Source organism: Pholcus phalangioides, unplaced genomic scaffold (genome assembly GCF_987345545.1).
Source record: "Pholcus phalangioides strain wild (caught in Gottingen) unplaced genomic scaffold, Ppha-v1.0 ptg000017l_1, whole genome shotgun sequence".
NCBI classification, from domain to species: Eukaryota; Metazoa; Arthropoda; class Arachnida; order Araneae; family Pholcidae; genus Pholcus; species Pholcus phalangioides.
In genome coordinates, this window is record NW_028301610.1 from 52,863,772 (window position 1) to 52,875,864 (window position 12,093).

Sequence of the window (12,093 nt, forward strand, 5' to 3'; positions counted from 1 at the left end):
CACATCGCTTCAGCATATTCAAAAATAGAGCTGCGAAACAGTTCTAACTCACTTGTGTGACCCGCCAGACAAAAAGGCTTCTTGAGTCATGATAGTTGCAGATCATTCGAGATCCTCGGCGTATTTGCATATCACTTGAGCAGCCCTCAGTTAGATTACTCAAGTGGTCCACCACACATTTCAAAATCAATGAAGTGACCCGCACTATCCAAGTTTCAGCACCCTTGGTGTAAAGAATTTTTACTCAATCGTCAACGAATAAGGCAAATGCCAGGAAATATTAAAAAGTTCCTAATACATTTGGACACCGTCTTGACAGGATAGGAGTCACCCTGACAGTTTCCCACTTGGATAGAGTACCGAATTTTTGAACTCTGTCAACGTGACTCTTATCTTCTGAATACACCCAGTGTGTCAATGCATTAGGAATTTTTAGCATTTCCTGGTGTTTGCGTTATTCGTTGACTGTTTTCTGAGTATTAGGCAGTCGTCTACTCTTCGTATAGAATTTTTATTTCTTAGATGTCGAAACCAGCTGAAGCCACTGTAAGGCAAGAGGTGGTTCCAAGCAGTCCGACGCCAACAAGCGAGGTAGGGCGGAAATTATGTATTTTCAAATCAATTCCAATTGATTGCTTATTAAGAAATTTTGTTCATTAATTTTAGAATACATAGTTGAAAAAATTTAAATCAATATTAAGTATTTTAGTGTAGCCATGCGTGCTCAATTTCTGTCCCTTGTAGTCATCTCGTGACATCTAACCTAATTTTAAAGAAATAAACTTTGTCGGCACATTTACAGATCACTTAAGGGATCCGCAGCTTATTTTAGGTGGATGTCCCACGAGCACAATTATCCATGGACGGAGAATGGTAGCCACGCATGAGAATTTGAGGAGTGGCCCGACAGGTGGGATTTTTCGCGCAGGAACCAGTTTGTCAGACCAACTATAGTAACCTTCCGAGAGAAGTGTGAATGTGTTGGCAACCTATCGCTATATCCGTTTTTTTGCGATTTTTCGAACTCTGCGTCATTGTCAGGATAAGTTTGTTGTGAACCCATAACATGAGCCGTACGAGTAAAATGTTTCCAAGGGCTGCAAAACCAGATTTGCCTGTTATACTTGATGAATGTCTTGAATTTGACAAGCTTTTATTTTTACGTAACTAATTTCAGCCAGATCCTCATTTTCAAATTTGCTGCACTTGAATCCCCCTGAGCCTTGCCCGTGTGAGCCTGTGCGTGGAGATGGGACTCTTTTGAAAAGTGGGGTGAAAGTAACCCGGAAAAATGTGCTCAGTTTCCGGAAGGAATTTGAAGCAATAAGGCTCGGGATGCTCATCTTTAACGCAATGCATTAATATGAGGGGTAGGGAAATTCCATGAAATTTCTCTTATTTTTCCTAAAATCCGCATTCCAGTATTTCTAATGCGACGGATAATGAAGGGCAATAAAGTTCCTGACCTCTTCTACAAGGTTTCATGTTCATCTTGGACATGTTTCTAGATAATTTTCATGGTCCCACAAATGTGCGGTGGCAGGGCTCTAGCTTGGAACAAATGGCATTTGTTTTTAAATAAACCATGCGGGGCATGATATTCCCTGCGAGGGAGTCTTCAGAACACCCCATGTCGGCCCGGCTATAAATAGTAGATATGGACATTTTAATTCAATTCAGTGAATTTCCGAATATCTTTTCTAATTATGAATTTGTGGATTAAATGGAGTAACTCCCAACCCCTTCCATTTTGCGTAAGGGCGGGATTACACTAGAAAAGTTTGGCATGCCTTTTTATGAAACTTGAAACCAATAACCTTATTTGTTGGATTTTTCATTCTAGAAGAGGCAACCGATATTACCTCATTGACTGCCTTAGTTTTACAAAAGGACTCGTACCGAACTTTTCCAGTGTAATCCCGGTCCAAGACAATGTTTGACAATTTCCTGTCAAGTAAAAGTGACTCCAATTAAAATCTGACCCTCCACATCCGAGATGAATTGCCGGATTTTGAAAAAGATTTCGATCAGTGTTTTGAGCGCTCGTATCACCACCTCATCGCTTTAAAAACCTTTCCAGTGATGCAGGAACGCTGAAATCCCCATCCGGGAAGACGCTCGTGTGGCATCAGCCTAGAGGTTTGTATTGAGAATCTGCCAAATCCCACACTAGAGCGGCCTGTGGCACATTTACAGATCACTGGAGTGCCCCACGTTGCAGTTTCGCATCACTTCAGCATATTCAAAAATAGAGCTGCAAAATGGTTTCAGCTAACTTTTACAATCCGCCATAGAAAGTGAGACCCATGATAGTTGCAGATCATTAAAATCTATTTGTATATCACAAGTAGCCCTCAGTGAAGGTTTCGCATCCCTTAAGTGGCCCGTAGCTCGAGCAGGTTACCAAACTGACCCATTCCCAGATCAGTGACCTGTGACACTTCCAGATTATTCTATTTATTCGCGACACAATTGCATCATTACGTGCAACGTTATAAAGATTACTCAAGTGGCCCATAACGTTTTATATATATATACACTAATCAATGAAGTGACCCACACTCAAGGTTGAGCACCATTGACGTGTATGCTATAGCATTTTCATTTCTTTATAGATGTCTAAGCCTGATGAAGAGATGCATAGTCCGACACCTTCATCCAAGGTAAGACAAATATATATATATATATATATATATATATATATATATATATATATATATATATATATATATATATATATATATATATATATATATATATATATATATATATATATATATATATATATATATATATATATATATATATATATATATATATATATATATATATATATATATATATATATATATATATATATATATATATATATATATATATATATATATATATATATATATATATATATATATATATATATATATATATATATACTTTTATGTCTAAATTGATTCAACAAATTTTTAAGAGAATTTAATTTGAAAACATCTGAAACTTTACAAATTAAATTCAAAGTTATTTGTAAGTATAAATTATCTTCAATGAATAAACTAACGCCACAACAGACAATGCTGCCTAACGTCGTTGCTGAGAAAAACATGCCTATGGCAAATGTCATATTTTTCAATCATTGTTGAAAAAATTTGAAAAATAATTGTGGCCATGTATGCTCAACCTGTGGCTATTGGAATCATTTGTGACCCGTGATCTCAAACCTAATTTTATAAAATCGATTTTTCTGACTACTTACAAATCACGTAAAGGACCCGCTGTTTATTTAGACGGATGCCACACGAGCGCAATTATATCCACAGACGGAAAGTACATTAGTTACGCCCAAGAATTTTTCAGGAGACCTTAACTGGTAACCTTCTCGAGAGAAGTGTGGATAAGTGTTGGCTACCATCGGTATCTTTTTGTTATTTTTCTAACACTGCTTTATTTTTCAGGACACTATTGTTGTAAACACGTTACATCGTGGGCCATATGGATAAAATTTTGTTCAGCGCCCCTCACACCTGATAATAAATGCTTGTCTTCCATTTGACAAGCTCACTTTTTCGTAATTGCAACCAGATACGCATTTTCAATTAGTCCGCCGCACTTGAAAGGGCCTTGCCCGTGTGAGCCTATGCGTGAAGATAGCACTCTTTCCGAAAACTGCTCGTACTTTTCCGGGTTAGTTGCATCAGTTTTCGAAAGAATATTTAAAGCTGGAATTCTTGGATGCATATTTTAAACGCAGGAAATTGACTATAGGGTGAGAGAAATCGGATTCATGACCAGAGTTGAGATTAAAATCGCGTTTCATTGAATTATATTTACATTTAAACCTTCGAATTTGTGGCATGTTTACCCATATTTTCTCTAAAAATCCGCATTGCAATACTTGTGTGATGGATAATGAAGGGCAAAAAGTGCAGGACCTCCAACTAGTTTTTCCATGTCTACCTTGAACATGTTTTTAGATAATTTTCATGGGGCTATGACATTCCTGGCAGGGGTCGGTCAAAACAGCCCATGGCGGCTTGGCTTTAAAAAAATTTCGAAACCCTCATTCGTGTTTTGAGCGCTCGTGTTACTACTTCATACATTAATATACCTTATCTCAAAATACGTGATCGTGGAGCAAGGAACCGAAAACCTCCCCGTCCGGGGCATCGCGTGACGTGCGTAAAATCCCCGTCCGGAAAGACGCTCGTGTGGCATCGGCCTTGAGCTGTGTTCAGACAATTGGCACATTCTCCCCCCCCCCCTCAAAATGAGTGGATTGTTGCATGTTTATAGATCACCTCGAGTGACCCACGTTGCAGTCTCATTTCAAGACCTGCAGAATACTTGAAAATGGAGCTGCAGCACAGTTCCAGGTCACTTGTGCATCCCGCAATACAGATTGAGACTGATTCTTGAGACCCATTATAGTTGCAGATCCACGGCATATTTGCATATAACTTTAGTAGCCCTCAGAAGTTTCGCATCGTTGAAGTGGCCTGCAGCACTTGGTCAGATTATTTAACTGACCCATGGTACATTCCCAGACCACTTATGTGAATTCATGAATATTTGAGTGATCCATGACACTTTCAGATAATTCTAGTTATTTGCTACACAATTATATTACTTGAGTGATGTTCATAACGTTGCAGGTCACACAAGTGGCCCACAAAGTTCCCAATCAGTGAAGTGGCCCTCGTTCTTCAAGGTTGACTACCCTTGCTGTGTAGGCTATACAATTTTTTTTCCTTTATAGGTATCGAAACCAGATGTAAAGATGTCAAGTCAGACACCAACACCGAAGGTATGAAATATGTATTTTTACATCAGAATTTTTTATTCAAATTATGTTTTTTAAAATTTAATTTGACTGAAACATTTATTTTAAATGAAATTTATTCAATAGGCAAAGTTATATGCCAAATATCAGTGTTTTGTTGAATTAACCTAAACTCCCCAGTGTAGAAATGTGGGATAAATTTTAATTGGTTTATCCATGCGTGTTCAACCTGTGGCCCTTGGAGTCATCTGATGCGATTACAATCGTGATTTTTATGAAATCAATTTTCTCGGCACATTTACGGATCACTCATCTCCTTACACACTATGCGTATCCGCATGCTTTTTCACAGCACATATTTGCGGTCGTTTCACCCACATCTTGTTTTTTCACCCAGTGAACGTTGTACGTGAATAGCATTTTTATAGTACTTAAGAAAATTATGGACAAAAGGAAGACGTTCTAGTTGTACTATAAAAAATATTCTCAAAATATACAAATACATACTGGTGGCAGGCATTAAACGTGCTGTTTTTCACTAATGCTTTTTGGAATGCTGGGTTTTTGTTAGATGAATAACATCTTATTCAAATGTATTCATACCCTGTGTCTGAACGCTATGGCGTTACATCCAGTAAACTATGGCGTAACTGGTTGGCAAGGTTCGGACTATGTGCCACTATACGGATTTTAGGACGCAAGTGCTTGGTGGGAGCGTATGAACAATCTATTGCAGTCTTTTATGCCAATTCAGGAGCTGTAGGTGACTTGCCGACAGCATTTATTGCATCATCTGATGTCAGCTGTTGCCTAGAATTTTTAGGTTATATTGTGATTTTTATATATATACACAAAGTTTTCCAAGTGATAAATCTCTCCTGCTACAGACTGTTTCGTGGAGACCTGGTTTAATATATCTATGCAAAAGTTAAATACCTAAATTGAATTGTAAAAATACTGCGTTGTGTCAGAAACATGACTTCTAAACAAAAATGGGTATTTAGGCGGTTACTTTGCAACCGTTTTTTTCAGGGTTTGCCGTTTTTCATTAGTCTTGGCAATGGTTTGCAAGTAGGTGTAGAAGCAGGGTAGTTGCCCCTGTCGCAATTGCTGGAATGAAACACTTGAGGCTCTTAGTGTGATAAACAGATGCTCGCCATTTTTTATTGTGGAGGCGTATATGTAAAGGCCATGAAGAAAGTTGGCAAATTCTTATGAATTGACCCAGCTGACGAAAATTTGTTTTCGAGGTGGAGAATCAATGATAATCAAGAAACGACCTATTGGCCGCAGAGTAATCTTTATCTTTAGTCTGATTGGCAGGGATAACTTTATAGCGTATTCGAATAATTGAATGTTATATTCATAGTGTTCTTTAAGAGCCGCCTTGTATTTCAGAGTTTGAAGTTTAAATTGTTTGAGGGCATTAATTTAAAAAAATACTTTCTCTACTTAATATCAATTGTTTTAGGTTTCATGAGTTATTTAAAAGTTCAAAAGTGACCTACTTTTGGGCAGAAATAATTTTTCTGATGAGTTGTAAATAAAGTTACCAGCCAGAATTCAATAGAAATGAGTGACAGGCAAGAAAAAGGTGGCACATAGTCGCCACACAGGTGTTACTGTGCCACGCAAAAATTTTTTTTTCAAACCAGAAATTAAAAGCTGAGGTTAGCTTTAGTGAAATCCCAGTAGCCTAGGTAAAGCGTAAGGATAGACATTGTACTTTAACATGAGCAGTTTTTCTGATTTTAAGTTAATTGTTAAAATCTTAACTTCGAAAATAAAATTTATCTATTGTGCCACATAATGGTCCAAAATAATTTCAAAACAATAGTGTCAAAGTAACACGTAGGCAGTTGAAGTTATATCGTTTATCTCGGAAGGAAACTGATGGATCAACGTATTGTGTACATTATATAAAGGTCCCCGTTCATCAAAAGGGTGTTGAGGGTATTTATGCCAATGTATAAGTTTCATCCAAAATCTTAAAGTAGCCAAGGATACGGGTTAGTTTCACCCGCGTCGTGTGAATAGCTGCATATAACCCAAGGACACGGGCGAGGGAGAAACTGCAGAAAAATAGGCAGAGAATTATACGGGATTAGTCGCACAACACGCGTTCCCCGCACAAAAGACACGTTCTCATGGTCGCACGTACAAAAACGCAATTGGTTCCATTTTTTTGTCAGTTCGGTGGATACAAGAATTTAGCTGTTTTTTATCCCCTCCATTTTTCTTTTTGCTAGAAATTGAGTATTTGGATAGCTAGTTTATAACTGCAGCCCGGATTATATGTATATTTTGGCCGTTTTTAGCATTAATACATGAGAGAATTTTCAGGTTTTTTCTTGAGGTAGGATTTAATGAATTAGATGTTTACCATACACTATTTTCAAAATATTAAGTTTTATTGTACCGTGTGTTCCTGCCTATTATCCGCGGTACCGTATTATCCACAGGATTTGAAAAAATAACTTGTTTCAATAATCAGTGCATTGATATGCTAATTAATAGTCGCACAGTAATAAAGTCACTGTAAATAAGGCTACTTACGAAACAATAGCGTTATTTAATTCAATTAAAAACCTTCAGATTCGTCAGTAGAGCCCGGATTATTCACTAAAAACTAGCGAAATATGCACTTGAAAATGCCGAGATATGCTCTAAAATATCCTGGAAAACAAAATTCCGAAATATGTACGAAAAATCAAATACCCTTTACAAAGCTGCTCCAGTAACAAAGTAATTTCGACGCTATTTCTAAAACAAATTAAACATTTGACATTCTAAAAATAGCGTTACAGTATTTTCCAATCATTTTATTGTATTACTAGCATCTCTATTTTATTAAATCCCACCTCCGGATAAAATGTCATGAAAATATTACGAGCAATATTTACTTGAAACATTAAAAAGTGAGCTTAAACATTTAAAAATATGCACTTATTCTAAAAATGTCTTGCATATTTTGGTGTTTTCAGCATTAATGCGTATAAATGCATAAAATCAAATGTATATGCATATAATCCGGGCCACGGTATGAAAAATTTTTTGTAAAAAATCAGTTTTTTAAATACTGATTGCTTATTAATTTCTACAATTTAAATAAATCAATTGAAACAAACTATAAATGGCCATAATTATTAGAAAAAACTCCAACCTGTCGATGACCCCGAATCGCATAAGAATCGATATATAGGGGCCAGTGAAAGCTCGAATTTCAGACATTAGCTGGATCAACTGGGCTGTCCCCTTCGTGAAGGGGCAGCGTCTGCCTGTCGTAATGGTCATAAGATTCTTATGACAATAAGGAGCTGGCACTGTGACGTAATTTTCGTTCGTCCGAAATACGCTCCCGTGATAAGGGGTAAAAGCTTCTCGAACAGGTTTCCGTCCAGCGGGAAAACTCTCCCGTGTGTCAGTAGCCTACGGATGCGGAACCCGAACTTAAGTTTTGACACATGTGGACGCCATCCAGACCTACACTTCCAAGTTGCGGGCTCATTCCGCACCGTCTGAAAGGCTCCTTATGTACCAATAATTCTTCCGCATTTGCTCCGTGTGTAATAGCTCTAAGAGACCCGCAGCTTATTTGGGCGGATGCCACACGAGCTTAATTATCCACGGACAGCTGTAGTCACGCACAAGAAGTTCCGAGGAACGGGCGGTGTTTTCCGCGCAGGAATCTGTTTCAATCGATCTTAACTATTTTAACCTTCCGAGAGAAGTGGATATGTTGGCTACCATCGCGATATCCATTGCCATTTCTTCGAACTATACGCCATTGTCAGCACACGTTTGTTGTAAACCCATTACAACATGAGTAAAATGATTTTTCTGAGGCCCAGTGGTGTAGCAAGGTCTGGTGACACAATGTCCACCAAAATATAAAATGAAATTTTATTGAAGTAATTTTTATTGAGTTGGTTAAGTGAAGAGGTTCATAATGTTAATTACTTTGTAGACTGTTTTTTATAAAAAAAACTAGTAAAGTTGATAGACTTTTTTTGTTTGCGTTATGGTCGGTTTCGACCGGACAATAATTAAACCCTGAACGTATAATCACAACCAGATCCTTATTTCCAAGTAGTTCCGCTGCAATTGAAGCACCCCGGGCCTTGCCTGTGAGTGCCATCTTCACGTATAGGCCGCTTCTGAAAACTTAAATATATGCATCTTGAGCCTTCCACCTTGATATTCCTTCAGAAATCTCACTTTTTCTGGGTTATTTTCAAAACTCAGCAAACTCACTATCGCGTAGTTCATGACATGAGAGCTGTAATATTTTAAATTTAATTTTTACTAATGTGCTTAATGAATTTCGGATTTTTTAAATCTAGTGTTTTTGGCATAAGGCAAGTCGAGCATTTTTAAGATTTTGTTATTGCAATAACCTTCCATCTTTATTGAAGGTATCTATCGGCTATTTTAGCAATAATTAACTGATCAGTTATAAATAGAAATTTTTGGAGACTGGGTATTTCGTATTGCAATTCATTTTTTTTTCTCGATGGGAAGTAGTTACCCTTACTGTGAATGTCTGTTTATTGAAATCCTTTCAGTACAACTAATATCAATTGTATAAGAACTGATAATTCTAATTAAAAATTATTCAAGTGTCTGCGGACCACTTGTATCATGAACTGTAAGTTAAGAAACGCTTGTTCGTAGCAGTGATCTCAATTGTTTTAGCTCTATTTACCCTATCAACTACCTCCCTTCAAAATTTTTTTATCGATGTTCCTCCATAATGTCAATGCAAAATAAAATGACTGCCATCTGTAACTTTATCAGTTTCCTATTGTTTCAATGTAAATGAATCGTATATAAATTATTTCCAAAGATGCATTGATTGTTGAACGTAGGATCTTTCAGATAAGCATGTTGCACAAGATTTGAATCATTAGTTTCATTGATTTCTATGTTGCTAACGAAGATGAATTTGTTACATATTTCAAATTCTGTAGTGAAGTGGAATCTGTACTTTCACATTCGCGGTGCTTTCAATGAGAACGAGCGGTATTTTCGAATGTCTCTAATGCTATGGAACTTCATTACTGTCTCATTTCAAATGCTTGGCATGATAATTGTCTGAGATTACTCGTTGCACATCTATATTATCTCTTCACTCCACGACAAAGCCACTGCGACACTATTGGAAAGTAAAAGAAAATGTGTGGAGAAGGGACTTTTCCTGTCACAATATTTGAACCATCCCTCATCTGCCGGGGCAAGTGGTATCAAATTGTGAGACCTCAGCTCGAAGGAAACTGCTCCAATAACATACGGAACAGCTTATCCCACACTGTACATTGAATCTTGTAACCCACGATTCGCCCATCTGCACATGGTGAAATGACAAATCATTCGAGGTGTCTAATGCAGCTTCTAAGCTATGGAACTTTTGCTCAATATTGAAATCTCGCCGGTAATCGATAATTATTCCAGTCCTAGTCACCAATGTCAGATAAACCATGGAATATTGAATGTTCTGATGTGAAAGTAGAAACTTTAGAATGCGCATATAGAAATTTTAGATGCGCATTAAAAAGATGAAATATTTTAACTATACCATGTAATACATGTTCGAACGAAAGTTGCATTTATTGAGCATTAGGGATTAAAATACTTTTTCCAAGTTTACCCATTATTCAATCGTGCATTTTGACAATCTTCTCTACGTAATTTTGATACATGCCGAGGAATATAATTTAATGGAACATCATGATTTCAAATTTTAGCCTAAAAATTAAATTAAAAACCATGTTTTTGATTAAAAATCAGATGTTTTTCATGTGACATCATGAAAGGCAAAAAAATTTGACCACCTATGCTCATTTCTTTATCTTGAACGTGATCAAGATCATTTTCATGGCCTTTCCATAAAGTTGGGGGCAGGCAGGGCTGTAGCTTGAAACAAATTTTACTTCAAATTACCTATGGAGCGGTCTAATGAAATTTCTAGCGGGAGTCAGTCGAAACTGCCCTTTGGGACCCGGCTATTGAAATACGGTGCCATGAGAATTTTAATTCAATTACTTCCCGAATTCATCTTCAGTGTAAATTAGTCAATTATCTGCTGAATTGAAGGGGCAACTACAACCCCGTCCCTTCAGTGTAACGCAATGTGCCTATTTCCTGTGGATTAAATATACTAGTACGAATGAATCTTTCAGCAGTGAAAAAACAAATTGGATAATTTTAAAGTTGAAAAAAATAACTCAATTTCGAAAAACCTCAATAATCAGTGTTCTGATTGCTGGTGTGACCACCTCGTCGCGCGAATAACCTTTTCCTTGCTCTTTCACCGCGGAACAAGAACCTCCCGTCTGGGGAATCGCTACTTTTCCGTCCGTATAGTGTGGCCGTGCCAGCTTTCTTGATTCCCCCCTGCCAGCTTTCTTGATTCTTCCCCCCCCCCCAAGACTTGAGCTAAAACCCCCATATGGGAAGCTGCTCGTTTGGCATCTGCCTAGAGTTTGGGGGATTTGGCATATTCTTGATACAGACTAAGGTGGCCTGTGGCACATTTTCAGATCACTAGTTCCCCCACGTTGCAGTTTCACATCGCTTCAGCATATTCTAAAATATAGCTGTAGCACAGTTACAGCTAACTCGTGCGACCCGACACAAAGGCTTCTGGAGATCAATGGTGGCTGCAAATCATTCAAGGAGGTCCTCTGCGTATTTGCATATAAATTGAGTAGCCCTCGAAGTTTTGCATCCCTGAAGTGGCCCGCAGCACAAGCAGATTACTCAACTGACTGACGGGTGCATTCCCAGAATACTTATGTGACAAATTCATAAATATTTGAGTGACCTGTGACACTGCCAGATAATTCAAGTGATTCGCGACGCAATTGCATCACTGATTTGCAGCGTTATAAAGATTACTCAAGTGGCCCGCACTCTCCTTATAGGCTATAGAATTTTCATTTACTCAATCGTCAACTAATGAGGCAGAAACCAGGAAATACTAAAACATTGACGCATTCCGATGCACTGTTGGGCGTCTTCACAGAATATCACGCTGACAAATTCCCACTTGAATAGAGTACCAGATCTTCAAACTCGGGCAGCGTGATACTCGTCCTCTGAAGGAGACACCAACAGTGTGTCGAAATGCATCAATAATTTATTTCCTGGCATTTGCCTTATTCGTTGACGATTTGTTTGCCTAATACTCGGTCTACTATTTGTATATTTTTTCTTCATAGAAGCCGAAACCAGCTGCAGTCACTAAAAAGCAAGAGATGGTTTCAAGAAGCTCATCACCAAGCGAGGTATATACATATTTTTAAATCAACTTGAATAAT

At 37.6% G+C, this 12,093-nt stretch overlaps 1 protein-coding gene across 21 annotated transcripts in view; it reads left to right on the plus strand.

The window, feature by feature from the left end:
* The window catches only part of LOC149074111 (uncharacterized), a 235,467-nt gene that overhangs the window by 55,905 nt on the left and 167,469 nt on the right, over positions 1-12,093 (plus strand). For 18 of the 21 annotated variants that reach the window (XM_089246127.1, XM_089246131.1, XM_089246138.1 and 15 more), the window contains 4 exons: positions 523-591; positions 2,616-2,663; positions 4,751-4,798; positions 11,995-12,060. The exons of 1 other annotated variant lie outside the window; for it this stretch is intronic. In XM_089246127.1, the coding sequence (XP_089102253.1) occupies positions 523-591; positions 2,616-2,663; positions 4,751-4,798; positions 11,995-12,060 (231 nt within the window). The remainder of the gene's footprint in view (positions 1-522; positions 592-2,615; positions 2,664-4,750; positions 4,799-11,994; positions 12,061-12,093) is intronic. 2 more of the 21 variants (XM_089246134.1, XM_089246141.1) reach the window with 1 other exon arrangement.